General features: G+C 46.3%; 1 protein-coding gene across 1 annotated transcript in view; it reads left to right on the forward strand.

The window, feature by feature from the left end:
* The window catches only part of UBAC2 (UBA domain containing 2), a gene marked incomplete at both ends in the record, with an annotated part of 146,426 nt that overhangs the window by 78,596 nt on the left and 49,676 nt on the right, over window positions 1–18,154 (forward strand). Inside the window, 2 exons of the mRNA XM_080689928.1 lie at window positions 13,163–13,286; window positions 17,518–17,565. Of these exons, the coding sequence (XP_080546054.1) occupies window positions 13,163–13,286; window positions 17,518–17,565 (172 nt within the window). The remainder of the gene's footprint in view (window positions 1–13,162; window positions 13,287–17,517; window positions 17,566–18,154) is intronic.

Consider the following 18,154-nt stretch of genomic DNA (forward strand, 5'->3'; position numbering starts at 1 on the left):
ATCACCTCGTTTTTGCATAACCGGACATGTTGACATGAACTGACAGGTTTGTTTTTTTTTTTTACTAGCCACACACACACAAAAAAAATACAACCCCCCCAAAAAAAAACCCCTCATTTGTTAGTATTTAAGAAGGTTGGCCAAGTTCTAATGTAATTCATACTCTGGAAGTGTTCACCGTGGGAACCAACTTGAAGGCATCTGTGACTTTCCTTTTTAAAGGATAACAATCTTAATTTACTTCCTTGGGTAACTAAAGTGTTTTCTTAGCTTTTATTTGTGGCAGAAACAGCCACAGCTGCACCATATTCAGAGATTTAGTTCATACTGGAATAATAGCTTTTGTTTTAATAGTCCAGAAATGTCGCCATTACCCCCCAATACTTATTTTAATAAGCATCAATACCTTCAGTAAAGAGAGGCTGAGCTATTAGGAATTTTGTGTAAATTTAGGCTTTAGTGACGACTCATAGCAGTGAGTCAAATGAACATGGTCACTGCACACAGGTGACTTCTCTGTAAGGCCAGGTCTGGCCAAGACCACCCTATACAGAGAGGTGACCTGGCTCCGAGTGTCCACGCCTGGCACGCACCAAAGAGGACGTTCCAGGGCCATGGCTCAACAGTAAAGGGCAGCCACCAAAACGTGGGCCTACAGATACTCACTCTGTGCCTGCTGTTACAGAATGAATGTTGTTTGATCTGATTCACTGATTTCCGGTTTTGGGGGGTGAGGGTACTAGAAGTTGAACCCAGAGGCATTCTACCCCTGAGGCACCCCCAGCCCTGTTTTATTTCTTATTCTGAAACAGGTCTAAGTTGCTGAGGCAGCCCTTGCCCCCCCCTCCCCAGGACTGGGATCACAGGTGTGTGTGCCGCCAGGCCAGGCTCTCTCTCAGCTCTGTGCACACACTGTCCTCTGCCTGTTTTCTTGAGGCGAGGTGAGATTGAGGAAACATTTCTGGAAAGGATGGGGAAGAGAAAAGATCAGTGCTAATTGGAGTTTCAGAGAGATGGTCTTACCAAGGAAAAAGACCAAGACAGCAGCAGAGGCCATTTCTCATTTCTGCTCCCTTGGGGACAAACGTACTTCATGGAGGAAGGAGAGCACCGGTTACTCCTTCCTCTGATCACCCAGTGTTATGAGTGCTTGTCAAACACTTGACTACACTGTCCTGTTCTTGTTCAGCAGCGACTGTGAGTTTGGCCCAGTGTCCCGCAGGCCGCCCAGCACTCAGCCGACCCTTGTTCAACTGAGTCAGCTGAGCAGCCGTCCCTGAGCTGCTGTGTGTGTCATTTGCCTGAGAAAAATGAGCATGCGGAGCTGGGTGTGGTGGCACACACCTGTAACCCCGGTGCTTGGGAGGATGGCAGGCGGGTCGCAGGTTCGAGGACAGCCTCCGCAAGTAGTAAGACTTATCAGCCTACTGAGACACTGTTTCAAAATAAAAATAAAATAGGACTGGGGTTGTCGCTCAGAGGTAGAATGCCCCTGAGTTCAAACCTCAGTTCCAAAAAAAATAATAAAAAAGGAATAAAAGTAAAAAATAAAATAGAGCTGGGGGCCTAGCTTGGAGGTAGAATGCCCGAGCTCAATCCCCAGTACCAAAAACAAACATGAGCAGGTGAGAAGCAGAGGAGCCTGAGGCTGCAGCCTCCTGTCGCTCCACTGGTCAAGTCAGATCGTCCATGGCCACGCGCTGCGAATCGGCTCCTGAGATGGTACCGTAGCCTAGTTAAATAAATCTTCACACACTATTGGCTAAATTGTTTTGCACCGCCCTCCTCAGGTCCCGTATTGACAGCTATGTGTGTGTCCATGGAGCATTTTCTCAGTGCGCCCTGTAACCTTCTAAAAGTCACATGTACCCAGTGGTCACATTGAGAGAGTAGAGATGACCATGCATCTGCGGGGCATCCTCCCCTGCCTTGCGGGTACTCGTCGTCTCTGGCTCGTGGTGTGAGACCAGGGGCCCTCATGGCGGCCTTCCCGGCGTCGTCAGCTCTGTGACACTACTGCTGACCTGTGACCTGGTGTGGCTCAGACTGTCTTTCAGTGGGTCTGCAGGAGGTCACAGACAGGACAAGGCACGGGAATGTTTCCAGCAGTGTCCACCTGGCCACAGTTTCTTTGCGCCCCTTACGGTGCCCTGACCCCTGTGGGCACAGAGTGAGGACAGCACCACAGACCTGCTGCTGGACCCCGGGAGAGTGACAGGTGCCAGCGTATGGGCATTGTGTGGGTCAACACCTGCTTGACGGCTAGGGTTTTATATACACCAGCTATTTCTCTTTCATCTTTCACTATATCTGTGTGTGTGTGTGTGTGTGTGTGTGTGTGTGTGTGTGTGTGTGTTTTGCTAGGATTGAGTCCAGGGGCGTCTATCTCTGAGCTACACCTCAGCCCTAATTTATTTTATTTTTAAACTTTGAAACAGGGTGTCACTAAGTTGCAGAGGGCCTAAGTTGCTGAGGCTGGCTTTGAACCTGCAGTCCTCCTATCTCAGCTTCCCAAGTACTAGGATTATAGGTGTGCACCTTCTTCTGTGGCGTTTGGTGGCTTCAATACTGATGAGGAAGGATGAAGGTTATCAAAGATGAGGGTGACCGAGGCGTAGGGAACTGTAAGGAACCAAGAGTCTCTCTGCAACTCTCACTGCGGTGTGAGCAGGACAGGTGCTCTGTGTTTTCACGTGACATAATTTGTCTTACGCGTAGACTCTATTATGCAAAAGGCTCTTTTTTTGGGGGGGGGGTAGGACTGGAGATTGGACCCAGGCTCTTTGTATTGTGCAGTAAGCTATTTTTTGGGGCAAGGATAGTACTAGACATTGGACCCAGGAGCATTTTACCTCCAAATTATACTTCCAGCCTTTTTAAAATTTGTTTTGAAACAGGGTCTCCCTTAGCTGCCTAGGCTGACCGCAAACCTGCAGTCCTCCTATCTCAGACTCCCAAGCGCTGGGATTACAGTCATGCACCATCAGGCCCAGCTAAAAGATTGTATCTGTGTAATGTTTCTCCTCTGGGTTCAAACTGTTTCTAAAAAAAACATACAGCTTTCCTCCTTGATGCTCAGAGGAGTTTCAGGTTTTATCCTTATAATCTCATGGAAATTGGGCAGGATCATTACAATGTCCTGTTCTATGATTCCACCATTTGCACAGGGTCCCCAGGTGTGGCGTCTGCAGGTGACCTGGGTCCCGTGCTCTCTAGCTGGCCGGCTGCACACTCCGCCTTGCCCCCCCCCGTGTTTGTGTCTCTCCAAGGCTCTGTCTTCTCCCACCATGGTTGCCTGTGCACCCTGCCTTCTCTCTGCAGCTTCCACTGTGTCCTCTGGAGACTCCCTCAAATGGTGCCCGCTGGCCCCCACAGACTGAAAGCTCTGGGTCACAGCTTCCTTCCTGACAGGGAGCTACTCTTCCTCCGGGTGGCCCCCGCCCCTCTTACCATGGCCTGGCTCCAGCTGGAGCCTCCGGGGTCACCTGTCCCCTATACCTGTACCCTGCTGTCCCCCACATCTGCGCCCTGCGGGAGCCCCCAGAGTCACCTGTCCCCCACACCTGCGCCCCGCCACCCTCCCCTCCTTGCCCCTGGGCCACACCTGTGGCTTGAGCTTTCCTTTACGGTTTCCTGGAAGCACTCCTGATTTCCACCCTCCTGCTCCCTGTCCTGCCCGCCCAGTGCCCCCAGGAAGGCAGGTGCCTGCGGGTGCCGTGCCCATGTTGTAGAGGGTTTGTTTTGTTCTGTCTCCCATGAGCCTGTGAAGAACAGTGAGCGGGGACCATGTAGTGCTCGTTTCTTCCGTGTCCAGCTGACCCGACCCTGATAGTCACCGTGCACGCACTAGCTAAGGACGAGCCAAGCCCCAGCTCTCTGGTCCTCACCGAGAGGGCGCTCAGGTGACAGACCGCCCGGGGTGAGTGCTAATGGCCTGTCCTGCTCGGAGCACACTATTCCATGTACTTGCTCAAAAAAAAAAAAAAAAAAAAAAAAAAAGCAAACTTCTACCAGGCCATTTGCAGATGGTGAAACTGAGGCACAGCGACTTGCCAGACACAGCTGCTAAGTGGCAGGGTCCACACCTGGCTCCAGAAATCACAGCCAGGACGTTTTATCCCTGTGTCCCATTTCCAGCATCTGGAGCTGACGTGGGTGAAGAAAAAAACAGGAAGATCTCAAAACCGGGGCCTCAGCAGCACATGCCGCCTGCTCAGGAAACAGCGGGCCAGGCAGGAGGAGGCGTGGGGATTGAAACGGAGGGGCGTCTCAACTTCCGCCTTCTGTGTGTGTGTGGTGCTGGGGATGGAACCCAGGGGTAGGCTACCTTCGGCCCACACCCCCATCCCTATTTATTTTTTATTTGGAAACAGGGTCTAACAGAGTTGCTGAGAGCCTTGCAAGGCTCCTGCCAAGGCTGGCTTTGAACCTGCAGTCCCTTGTCTCAGCCTCTCAAGTCCTAGGATTACAGGTATGTGCCACCATGCCTGCCTAATTTGCAGCATATTTTAAAGAAACTTTTTTTTTTTTTTTTTTTGGTGGTACTGGAGTTCCTGGAAACACTTCTACCTCCAGGCTATACTCCCAGATTTATATATATATATATATATATATATATATATATATATATATATATATATATATATATATATATATATACAGGGTCTCTTAAGCCAGTGTGGCTGGCTTCGAACCTGTACGATCCTCCTGTCTCCGCCTCCCAAGCGCGGGGATTACGAGCATGCGCCACCATGCCCAGCTAAAGTAACAATTTTTAAATGAATTTTATTTTATTAATTTATTGCAGTACTAGGAATTGAACCCAGGGACATTCTACCTCTGAGTTACACCCTCAGCCCTATTTTTTATTCTTTATTTTGAAACAGGGTCTCACTAAGTTGCAGAGGGCCTCACTAAGTAGCTGAGGCTGGCTGTGAACCCATGATCCTCCTGTCTCAGCCTCCCAGATGCTGGGATTACAAGTGTGAGCCAGCACACCGGGCTAGATTGTACTATTTTAATAACAAAATCATTTAGACTTAAATCTCAACTGAAAAATGATAGTGAGTACCTGGCCTAGCTTTTATGGTATCAATTTATTTTTATATTGCTTTTTAGATACAGATATTTGGCAAGATTTTTTAAAAATTATTCTCTTCGGGCTTTCAAGGAAGGCATAAGAATTTCTGTTACCTCCACAGTGTGCAGAGGATTTTCATATAAGTTATCCTGTATGGATGCCCATTATCTGTAGTTACAGACTTCTTAGTAAGCTGCTAGACTGTACGAGGCTAGCAAACACGGCACATCCACCGCATGTCCCCAGTAGGGTCTTTTATCAGCTCCAGGGTTCTGACCCTGGCAGACAGAAATACTGGCATTATTTGCTAATATTTACTTGATACTGCTTTTGTCATGAATTTGTACAGAAATGTGCAAAAGCAAGCCCTGTTTTTTGGCAGTGATACTTCTGGTATGCCGCATGCATTGCTTTCACTCTGCTTAACAATTATAACTGCCAGTATAGCCAGAAGCTCTACACTCTATTAATCATAATTTTTCTTATGATTACTGCAAACCCCTTTATTGGGTGTTGAGCTCCTTTTCACCTGTAAACATCTTAAGGATGGCTTTGTCTTCCATATTTTATCCCATGGATTGCTCCAAACCAGCCTGTAAGTAGCTATCTAGTAAATGGGTAAAATGCATCAACACCTTATAGTGACCCGAATGTTGATTCCACTGAGTGACGAGTCACGGTACTAATAAACTCTCGGAAGCCCGCAGAACGTAGCTTAGGAGAGGAATTATCACCACAGCCACCCATATACACATGAGCGTGTGAGTGGGGGCGTTTTGCGGAGCGCCATGCTTCTGAGACACGTGCTCTGAGCCACTAGAAAGCATGGTTAGGCGTCTCGTCGCCCAGACGCAGACTCTCCTTGTAAAATAGTCCATAAATAAAGATCTTCACATAAGTTCAGGAAAAGTAATTTCCACAGAAACGATAAAAGGCAAGGCAACTTTGCCTGCTGAGTCGCTTCTTGGGTGGCTCAGTGGGCAGAGCGGGGAACTGGAGGCTTTGGTGCCCACTGTGAGAGGCAGCAGTAGAAGGGCTTCGCAGCAGCACCGCTCTGTTTTACCAACGAAGCAACTGAAGCCAGAAATGTTAAGCAGCTTGTAAGAGGCCAGGCGGCTTATGAATAATGGAGCCCAGGACTGAGTCTGACCCTCAGAGCCCCTGCTCTTGTTACATTATATTACTCTGAAAGACACCCCAAAAAGACAAAACCCTCACCCCAAACAGGGAAAGGCAAAACAAAACCCACACCCTTCTTTTTAGGAAGTCTCTTCACAGCTTATATTTTGCCAAGAGTTTCTGCTACCTTCCATTCTCAGCCTAGACATAAATACTGGAAATCACTGCATAGCATTGTTTTGTGATTTCTTTTTAAGGCAAGAAGTTCTAGAAAAAAATACAGAGGCACGTTTAGCGTTGCTCCTCATCAGATCATTGCAAACCAAACAACACATTTGGAATTTATGAATTGTTGCTATCAATGGAACTTTATAAATTTTTCCATAAAGATTTAAGTATCAAAAAATCTTTTGAAAGCAAACTTAAGCCCCCCCCAAAAAGCAATCATAGTTACTGATGGTTTTATCTATACTATTTTTTCACTTATCTAATTAATAATATATCATTAGAATTAAAATATCCAAGTTGACTAAAAGGCAGCGAAGCCCTGACCATTACTCTCTGCTCATGGGAACGTGAGTTGGTAAGATGTTTTTGTAAACCCAAAATACTATTTAGTATCTAAAGCTTTAGAAAATAATATATATTTTTTTGCCCCAGGATTTCCACAATTGGTATTCTGTTCTAAGAAATAATCTTAAGTATAGAAAATATTTTTATGTACATAGATGTGTGGTCACATAGTAAAATGGAATGACTTTTATTTTAAATTGTGCTGAATAGGAGGTATATTGTATATAAAATACATTCCAGTGCAGTAACACTTCATTTGAAATAACCTTGTTCCTTTGCCTTCATATTAAAGTATCCTGAAATACTGGCATTATTTGCTAATATTTACTTGATACTGCCTTTACATGAATTTCTGCAGAAATGTTCAAAAGCAAGCCCTGTTTTTCGGCAGTGATACTTCTGGTACGCCCCATGCATTGCTTTCACTCTGCTTAACAATTATAACTGCCAGTAGCCAGAAGCTCTACACTCTGTTAATCACATAATTTTTCTTATGATGATTGACAGCAGTTATTTTATAGACTCTTTTTTTTACCTTTTGCCTTCAAACAGGCTTTCAAAGTGTGTCTTACAAGAATTGGTTGGAAAGCAAAGTAGCTAGTACTTACCAGGGGCTTGCTCTTCTCCGTGGACTCAGTCAGTATTTGCCCAAACTGAGATGAGTCGGCCTGGCATGTTGCTTTAAGAGAGACCGTGCAGACGTCCTTTTATGGTGGTGTCTTTTTTTTTTTTCCTGTCACCCTGTGACTGAGCATAGTAATGATCAGTTAACTCACATGTGCATTTTTTTTAAGTGGGAAGTGAAATTTTTCTGATTACTGATACTGATTTAAAAAAAAAAAACCAGAACAACTAGCTAAAAGCCCCTTGGAATTTATGAATTGTTACTATCAATGGAACTTTATAAATTTTTCCATAAAGATTTAAGTATCAAAAAATCTTTTGAAAGAACCTTAAGCCCCCCCCCAAAAAAAAAAGAATCATAGTTACTGATGGTTTTCTATCGCGATTCTATGTAAAAGTTGGGGTTTTTAAATGTTTTAAGGAAAAGACAACTCTGACGGTGCTATCTACCTGGAAACTTGGTATCAAAAGTAGTTTACTCAGCCTAAATCTCATGAGCAGGTTATGACGAGGATGCAGGCTTCTGTGGTGCGTGGGCTAGCTGAGGTTTGCAGGCAAGATGCCGGCCGCTGAGCCAGTGCCCGTGTGGAAGGTTGGATCAGCTGCAGCCAGGTGTGTCGGATGGCAGTGACCTATGCTGTTCCACCTGGAGTTTTATTTTTAGTTGACTCAGTTTGAACCAACAGTGGAACATGGCTAGTTAATTAGTGCAACTAATTTGTAGACTGTATTACCAGAAATGTAAGCTCAGAACAAGAGAGGCGATACACACCCTGGCCCAGGACTGCTCTGCCTTTCCCGGGGAGCTGCGTTTTGCAGAGGGCAGAGAGCACTAGACTGTGCCTTCAGCGGGGGAGCCTGCGTAGCTGCTTGGAGGAGAAAAGCTGAGGATGTTTAGGCTTTGCAGGGATATGGCAGTTACACACATATGTTTGGAAACCATCTCATAGAAAGGAGTTTAGATTTATTTTGTCTGTCTTCCTAACGCCAAAGAATAGGAGGGCCAGTAAGAGGAAGTTACTAGAATAGCTTGCAGATGAAAAGATGAAAATCATTCCTGAAAGTTGGGACTTAAAAAAAACTGGCATGTGCTTATTTCTTCCTTAGATGCTTGTATAAACCAGACAGTGATTTTGAAGGATGCTGTAGAGAGATCGGACCATCTAGTAGGAGTTTGTAGCTGTGTGATCCCAGATGCCTTTTTGTTCTGGGATCCTATAAAAGTGAGTGGCTTTTGCCTCTCAGTGGTCATTAAGCCTCTGAGGCTCTACGGTGCTGAGGATCTGCAGAGGAATGTGGTCAAACAGAAGAATGGACAAAGGCTCTGCTCAGCTACCAGGCCTCAACCTTGCTGTCTGTAAGAGAAAGGTATTGATCTAAGTAATACAAGATCATTCCTGGGGAAAATACAGATATCTTATGACCTGGTAGATACACACAACATATTATTTAAGCGCTAGTTCATTTAACACATGGATTGTAGCCAAATGTGGTGGGCACACTTGTGATCCCTTGTACTTGAGAGGCTGAAACAGGAGGATCGCAGGTTTGAGGGCAGCCTGAGCAAGTACTGAGACTCTCATCAACCTAGCAAAAGCCTGTTTCAAGTAAAAATAAAATAGGGCTGGGGGTGTAGCTCAGAGGTAGAATGCCCCTGGGTTCAACTCCCAGTTTCAGAAATACATAAATAGCCGGGCGTGGTGGCGCACGCCTGTAATCCCCGCGCTTGGGAGGAGGAGACAGGAGGATCGCACAGGTTCGAAGCCAGCGCGCTGGCTTAAGAGACCCTGTTTCCAAAAATAAAAAAGTATAAAATAGGTCTGGGAGTGTAGCCCGAGGTACAAGGGCTTCCAGGAACCCCAGTACCACCCCCCCAAAAAAGAAAGAAATACATAAACAAACAAACAAACAAATAAATAAAAACATGGGTTGAGGACTCAGGGTGAGGCCCTGGGCCCAATTGCCAACCCCAAAAGCAAAAACAAAACTGCATGGAGTGACACCATTGAGAAATCTTTCAGTTTGTTGAAAGGCCATCCTGGCAGGGCTTACTGCCCTAATTTTGGCAATTATTTTAAAGTAAAATATGGTTATGGAATGACTGAACTGAGGTCGCTGCTTGAGCAGACTGGATCCAGGCGCGCGTTAGCATTGGAGTCTCAGGTATACGACGAGGCGACCTCCCACGCATGCAGTTGGAGTTTCGTGCGAGGTGGTTTCACAGGCTCACAAACCTTGAGGTTGTTGTTGAAAGTGACCGAGATCCCTTAGCTGTGACTCTGCGATCTAGGTGGAGCCAGCGTCCCTCCCATAGAAGAGTGCGTATTTGTGAGCTTAGCTGAGTATTGCCATTTGTTTTTTTACTGTTGAGTACTTTTGTGAGCGTATAGTAGGTGATCAGTAACTACTCATGATATTAACGGAACAGATGCGTTCCATGCCCTTATCTTCTTTATTCTGTACTCCTAGCCTCGTGTGTGCCAGGTAAGACTTCTGGAAGCTAGCTGCTCACAATGTGATAAAGGTCAAACTGAACTCTTGTTGAAAGTGTAAAGAACAGATGTTGCCATAAAATAAGGAAAAGAGAAAGACTGGTCAGTGACTAATAACATCATGGTATTTTGTGAAGTCTGTGTGTATAGAAATAGAAATGGAAAATTTTTTACAAAACAACCCATATAATCCTGGTCTAAAGTGTGTGCTTCTGTATCGTGTCTAATGTGGTCTAGTGTTTAGTCATCATTTAAAATTATACAGTGATTAATAAAGGTAAAGGAATTTCTCAACTTCTTCTGTCGGTGTATAAGATGTAAACTGTGGTCACTGAAATTCCTATTAGTATTTTAGGGGGTTATGTGGAAGCATAACCTCAAACAAGAATTCTGCTTCACACTAATTGAATTATAACATCACTTTTTGTACTTTATTGCTAAATATAAACAGAAGAACTAAGAATCCAGCACCTCAGGAACATGTTTTGCGGGGGGAGCGCACCCTGGCCAACTGGCCAACCAGAGTCGGGCTTTATTATTACTAAGAGACCAGCAGCACATACTGAAGGCAGCTTGTGCTGTATGATTCCACTGTTTAAAGGAAAATTTATTTGTTCTACAAATATTTGTTGAGCATCTACTGTGCACAGCACAGTTTTAGACATAACTAGAACAGTAAACAAGACAGACCAAAATCCCACTCTGCGGGGCTTCCATGCTAGCTGGGGGGAGATGATGAATAAGCCGGTCACTCGGTAGATTAGGTGGTCAGTGTTGGGGGCCAGCGGCTGGTGCTGGCCTGGTGCTCTCTGTGCCAGCCACTGACCTGTTGATAATGCTGCCAGTAATTAATAATGCATGTGTGCGCATGCATGCGTGTGTATTTTGGCTTGGGTTTTATTGTTTCTGTTTTTGCGTGGTACTGGGGATTGAACCCAAGGGTATTCTACCTCTGAGCCATACCCCCAGCCCTATTTTATTTTGAAACAGGGTCTTGAAACTGCAGTCCTCCTGTCTCAGCCTCCCAAATACTGAGATTGTAGCTGTGAGCCACAGTGCCTGGCTGGCTTTTGTTGTTGGTGGTTTTTTGTTTTTGTTTTTTTTGGTTTTGTTTTTTGTTTTGGTGGTACTTGGATTCCTGGAAGCCCTTCTACATCCGGCCTACACTCCCAGACCTATTTTATTTATTTGGAAACAGGGTCTCCTAAGCCAGCGCACGCGACTGGCTTCAAACCTGCGCGATCCTCCTGTCTCCGCCTCCCAAGCGCAGGGTTTACAAGCGTGCGCCACCACGCCCAGCTTGTTGTTGTTTTATTAAACAGGGCCTCACCAAGTAGCTGAGGCTGCCCACAAACCTGCGATCCTCCTGTCTCAGCCTCCCAAGTACTGGGATTACAAATGTGGGCCATCACACCCAGCTTGGCTTTCTTTTTTTTTTTTTTTTGGTGGTACTGGGGTTCCTGGAAGCCCTTCTACCTCCGGGCTACACTCCCATACCTATTTTTACATTTTTACTTGGAAACAGGGTCTCCTAAGCCAGCGCGCATGGCTGGCTTCGAACCTGCGCGATCCTCCTGTCTCTTCCTCCCAAGCGCGGGGATTACAAGCGTGCACCACCACGCCCGGCCTATTGGCTTTCTTTTAATAGTAGAGTTGAGAGTGATTTTTATAACACAGTTTCTATCAGAGGAGAGAAAATGTACAAGAGGGACCTGTGTTTCCATAACAATGTCAGCGAGACATTTTTCTTAAGGTAGTGAAATAATTCTTTGTACTGATTCCATTCCCTAAAAATGGGAAAATACAAAACTAGTTAAGCCAAGTGTTTACTGAAAACTGGGCACAAACGTGTGCCCAAGCCTCTCCACTCATCCCTGTGACCACCTGGCCCTGGTAGGAATGAGTTTGCAGTCCTGGGACGCGTTCCATCCTGGGACGCGTTCCTTAGGTGAGAGACTGCTTCCCGTCGTGGGTCAGATGGAGCTCCTGCACTGAGCAGCCTGCCTTGACATGCTCAGTGCCCAGTTGACCCATCGAGTCACTGGAATGGTGAAACTGACATAGTTTGGGGGGCCAAGAGGGAAACTACGGAAGCCAAGAGGAGTCAGAAAAATCTCCCAGGAAGAGCTGAGCAGGGCCATTGGCCATGAGCTTCAGTGGAAGGCTTGCTCGGCTTGAAAGAATGACCTGTGTCAGTCCCCAGTCAGAGGAGCATGTTGTGTGCGGAGGGCGGCCATGTGCACAGAAGGGAGGCAGGGAGGGAGGGAAGGAGGGAGAGAAGGAGAGAGGGAGCCAGATGCAAGGAGGAGCAAGAAATTGCAGGTCAGGGTAGACACAGCTCAGTGGTAGAACACTTGCCCAGCATGCACGAGGCCCTGGGTTCCACCCCCAGGGCCACCAAAGGAAAGAAGGGAGGGAGGGAGGGAGGGAAGGAAGGAAGAAAGAAGGAAAGGAAGGAGGCAAGACTTGCACTTCTTTGCTCTTTCATGGTAGTGCTTAAATTTCCTCTCTGGATACTGGGAGCCTGTGGTGGAAGGGTCTTAGCAGCAGAGAGCCATGATGAGACACCCGTCTTCTAGCACAGGGCCTGGACCCCCCCAGGGAAACCAACCCCTTGTTGTGAGAAGAGGGTGCTGTTAACAGTGTTAAGGGATGTGTTAGAAACAAGAAGAGCACACATGTGATTTCTGAATCTTTTAAGTTGAAGGCGTCACAGCGAGATTAAGAGCCAGGTTGAGGGGTGGGCAGGCATTGTAAGGGCTCACTTCATTTTCCTAGTTGAAGCCATGGAAGGGGCCGCCATTGTTCAGGGAGAGACTAGAGCAAGAAGAGACTGGCGGGGCCCTGGGCAGGGTAGGAGTGGTCGCAGGTCAGAGTCCGACGGGAGCTTGTAGGCCTGACCAGGACCAGTTCTCATATTTGTTGCGTGTGATCGGTCTCGTCTCTTTTCCTCGGTTTTAAGTCATCCGTGGGAAGAAAATGAAGCAGCCACTTCACGTTTCCTCCCAGTGCCTCCGATTTAGCCAGAAGACCCCAGCCATTTCTTTGCAGCGGCTTTGGGAGGCTCAGGAAGGATAGGACGATTCAAAGGCCCCTAAACTGGATAAGCTCATATAAGTGCACATTATTTTGTATGCAGTACATATTCGGGGACCAATATGTGTGAGGCACAGATTTCAGACTGACGGTGAGCAGCATTGCTTCAGCCTCCATGCGCCGCTGGTGTTTGAACTCAGCGTGTACTACAGTGATCTCTCTTTATTTGTTTGCATAGCTTGGCACCTGTGTTTGCTCTCTTTGTACCATTTTACTGCACCATCCCGAGAGTCCAAGTGGCACAAATTCTGGGCCCGTTGTCCATCACAAACAAGACATTGATTTATATATTGGGACTGCAGGTACAGTATGCATTTTATGTTTACATTCTTTAACCAGATTTTTTTGTCTTTTTCTCATTTGATCTCCTTGAATACAATGGTGTTGGGTTGTTTTTTTTTTCCCCCATAAGTTTGGCTTCATGATCTGTATCAAATGTTCAGAGGAAGTGTTAAGAATGAGAAGATCAAGGCGTAGAAAGTACTTGAATGCTGTCATAGCCTTTATAAATCTGATAAGAGCTTTCACTGTAATTTGTATCAGTGGAAAATATTCTTTAGTTTGTACAATTGTGTGTAAGTGCTTTGTGCAAATTGTGTTTTGAAGTGGAAACAAAGGAGAGAAGTGGCAAACGGAAGATGAGTGTCAAGGTCAATTTATTGAACACAGGGTCACAAATGAGGCTCCCGAGAAGCCCGGCGCACGTTACCCAGCTGAGCTCCGGGCTCTCGAGATCATCACCAGCCTGAGCACGCTGTGTTCACACAGACATGATGGCAGCGTCACCCAAGGCGGCCACGAGAGTGCACATGTCTGACCTAAAGCCTTAAACTTCAGAGGTTATCTTTTTTAAAATTTTTTTTTTCTCAATACTGGGATGGAACCCAGGGCCATTCTACCTTCAAGCTATACCCCCAGCCCTATTTTTTATTCTTCATTTTGAAATAGGGTCTCACTAAGTTGCAGAGGGCCTAAGTAGCTGAGGCTGTCTACAAACAGCGATCCTCCTGTCTCAGCCTCCCAAATGCTGGGATGACAAGCGTGCGCCACTACGACCAGCTAAGAGGCTATCTTTACTGCTGTTCAGTGAGTGCCAGGCCCAGGCCCAGGCCCTGTTCTAGAAGACAGTTTTCTTTTCTTAATATTTTTTCTTTTTTACTGTGTGTGGTCCTGGGGATAGGCATTCCACCTCTGAGCTGCGCCCCCAACCCTATTTAACTTTATATTTTGAAACAGGATCTCACTAAGTTGCTGAGACCTGTGATCCTCCTGTATCAGCCTCAGCATATGGCACCATACCTAGCCTGTTTTTGTTTTGAAACAAGGTCTCACTAGGTTACTGAGAGTCTCTCTAAATTATACTATTACTGTTGTTATTACTATTGTGTAGTAATTTCTGTCTGCACTGTTTGTCAGTCTCCTCTGCCCCCGCAGCCTTTGATGTGAAGTTTTCGTCTACGGCTTCCTGGGCACCATGTGTCCCTTGGCCTTTTGATCCACTCAGTAAAACTCATAACATTCCTTGTCCCGCTCATGTCTAACCGGATGCTGTGTCTGCGCGGTGCGCTCCTCCCTCCCCTTTTAACCTTTGGCATTTCCTCTGCTTCTCCTCTGCTTCCCCGGCCTTATCAATGGCCCATCGGACGGGTGTTTCCTTACCACTCTTACAACCGTTTCTCATCTCTCAGCCCCCGTAATCTGACACTCCCCCCATCCTACCTAATATTCAGATAACCACATAGCTTGTTTTTGCAGTTCACTCCTATGGCTAGGATTTGCCGTAGCACATTTGATTTTTTCAAGTTGCTAGGACATAGGCAGGAAACAGTGGTGGAGGAGCATTCTGGACCTGGCTCGGACACCCAAGTCTTAGTCTAGCATGGCCCTCACTGGCCATGAGGCTTGGGTCAAGTCATGAAACCCCCGTGCGCTTCATGCTGGCCCTGTAGATTCTTCCAACTCCCAAATCATACAGAATTACTGAGGATTAAAGACATTCTTATATTAATTATGGAGTAGAGAGCTGGGCATGGTAACACATGCCATATTCCCAGTACTTGGTAGGCTCAGACAGAAGGATCACAGGCTCCAGGCCAGCCTCGGCAACTTAGCCAGTCCCTCACTAACTTGGTGAGACCCTGTTTTCAAAATAAAAAATAAGGTTAGAGGTACATGCCCCTGGGTACAACCCCCAGTACCAAAAATAATCATTGTTATTTTTATATAGTTTCTATCCCATATCATAGTAATAATAATAATATTATTACTCTGGGGTGGAAATTGGGTGTGACATTACAGAAAGTCCTTGGGACAAGGTGGACTTTGGCTTTGGGACTCAGTGTGGTAGTCAGTTTCTTTGCCACTTATTTTTCCTGGCCCCCATTTCCCCACCTTGAATGTGGGGGTAACACCCCACATTAGGTTATGTTAAGGATTAGAGATCATAGTATAAGGTGTTGAGTGTACTTTCAGCAAGTAAGAACAGCAAAGTCAATTGGTTCTTATTATTAAATAATAATTCGTTTCTGTCGCTTCCCCCATGGGTTTCTCTGACATTGTGCATAGAATATTATTACTTTTTGAGAAAGGTGAAATGAGTAGTATGTTTCGTCTCTTAGCGCAGGGGCTCTAGATGGATACGGAGGGCATCGCACGGCTTCTCAGGCACCGGAGCCTCTGCATTCAGTGACATTTCAGCGGTTGTCATATGTCCCACAGTGCAAGCATCCTCCCTAACCCACTCAAAGGCCAAAGTGAGATGCAGCTCCCGCAGGTGTCAGTTTCTAATACTGTCCTGCTATTTCCAATAACTTTTTGAAACAGGAGTCAAAGCAGGACGACTCATTGGCTCCTTGATAAAATCTCCCTTGGCATGAGTACCATCCCGGGTTCCGTTTGCCTCTGCGTGTCAGCTGCCACCCTCCCTGCCCTAAGCCAGCGCGGCCGACGCGTGCATCCTCTCCTCCTCCCTCCCTGGCCTGCCCATGCCTCTGTGCCATTCTCTCTCCCCGCCACAGCTGCTTGACGCCAGCGACATTTGTTCGATGGATGGATGGATGGATGGATGGATGGATGGATGGATGGATGGATGGATGGCTTTCATCATTATCAGAAGAGCCAGAGTGCTTGCTATGGGCCATGTACCTAGAGGCTGCAGAGCCTGTGATGCCCAGTGCTAGGCCCTGGAGTATGGAGCCAGGGGCGGGACGCAGCATCTCCCTCAAGGGACCCAGTGAGGAAACCCTGCACCCTGCCAGACACAAGCACACACAGTAGGGCGGGGGGTCTTTTTCTCCTGCCAAGATGATGTGCGCGCTCTCCATGGGTATGAGATGTGGCACTGTGCTGAGGAGCCGGTCTGCGGGTCACCCCCACCCCCGTCCTGGGCGGATTACGTAGGGAAACACTCGGTTTTCCTGCAACCAGTCACCTTCACCAATTGCCTCATCGGGTGATGGGGGAGAGGGCAGACCGCAAGCCCTAGAACAGCAGGAGGGCATGCCTAGGTTACTAGTGCTGCTATTATTAGAAGCACCTGTCTACCTGCTCCTCCTCCCTGTTGTGACCAAGACCTTTTATACTGAGTGAGTTTCCAAATTGAAAGTGGCCGCCAGGCTCCTTTCCGGGTGGTGAACCCAGCGCAGCCTGCATGCCTTCTGTCACCGTGCCTGGGCCTCTCCGCCCTTCGTGTCTGTCTGCTTCTGTGTGTCCTGCTCAGCGTGCACAGCGCGGAGGCTTTATCTAGCAGGGTGTCAGCCGTAAACGGTGGCCGGCCCGCCTGCTCCTTCCTCCACTGCAGAAGTCCCACACCCCAGCCGAGCTTTCAGAGTGAGCAAACGCTAGGCCGCAGGTCGTTTCCTTTTTCCAGGGACACTTTGAGATGCCTTATGATGGCGTTTTACCCTGAGCACAGCTCTCAGATAGAAATGATTTGGAAAACAAAGGGAGAGATTTTATGAGGTTTACTTCTAATTACTTTTGTCATTCATTAATTGGTTATTATTGGTTTACTCTTTCTTGGGTGAGTTAGAATGAGATCATCGGCATTTTAAAAAGAGTGCTGTTGGGATTGATCTGGATGCGGGCAGAATGTGCCCATCTAAATTTAGAGAAATGTTAATAGAAATTAAAATGAGAGTGATATTTAAACAGGCATCGTAAGTCATCACGTAACACCACCGATGGGATGCTGGCTGATGCCAATAATTTATTTGTAGCATTTCACTTTAAATCAATTAATGCCCATTTGTAAACAAGAGCATGCTTGAATTTCACTTATTTTTCTCTTCATGGAAATGAGCCAAGTTCAACCGATGCTGAAAGTCTGAGATCTTGGTTAAAATAATAATAATAATTAATAATAATAATAATAATGGGATGGCTTGATGTTTTTTAATTTTCTATTTGCATGTCTATAATATATCAAATATAATTAAAAGTTAAGTGGTCATGACTATAGTTGCATAAAAATAAGTATGTTGTTCCTGGCAGTTGAATTTCATTTTTAGTTTCCCTTTTTTTTTTCTTTTATAGCTTTTCACCTCTGGTCCCTACATCTGGATTGTAGCCATAAGTGGACTTGTAAGTGTGAACCCCCTTCCCCCAGTCCTCTCCTGCAAAACACTAGGAAAATGTGATTGTTAATTATGGGCAGTACTTGATGCAGTCTTTTAACCATGTTGGGTGTGGCTTGATGCTACTGCCTTAGTAGCTAAAAAGGCCAGTTACCTGGGAATATTGAGACAAAGGGGCCAGTTGGTGTCAGTTTTAAAATAAGTTTGATGAAGGCTTTAGCTGAGTTTTTGGTTGGTGTTTCTTTTAAATTACATAAGTAATCTAATAAGTGGGGGGGGGGGACAAGAGAAAATGAAGAAGTTGGACCTACTAAAAATAAGAGTTGTTCTGCTTAGAAGAGACACTGTCTGAGAGGGAGGAGAAACAAGTCAGGCGGGCTGGGACTGCCCAGAGACTCAGGGCTCTGTGGCCAGAGAGGGAGGGAGTGGCCCTGCACTCCAGCCTCGGTCTCTACGCTGGGATTGCCTTCCCTCCCCTGTGCACATGCTGATAACAAGCATTTGCCATAAACTCTTTACGAGGTATTTTCAAAGAAATTTAGAACATGTAGTTGAGTTTTGTTCTTCATGACTTGAATATGAACCTTCAAGATGGG

Source organism: Muscardinus avellanarius (genome assembly GCF_963383645.1).
Source record: "Muscardinus avellanarius genome assembly, chromosome: 2".
NCBI classification, from domain to species: Eukaryota; Metazoa; Chordata; class Mammalia; order Rodentia; family Gliridae; genus Muscardinus; species Muscardinus avellanarius.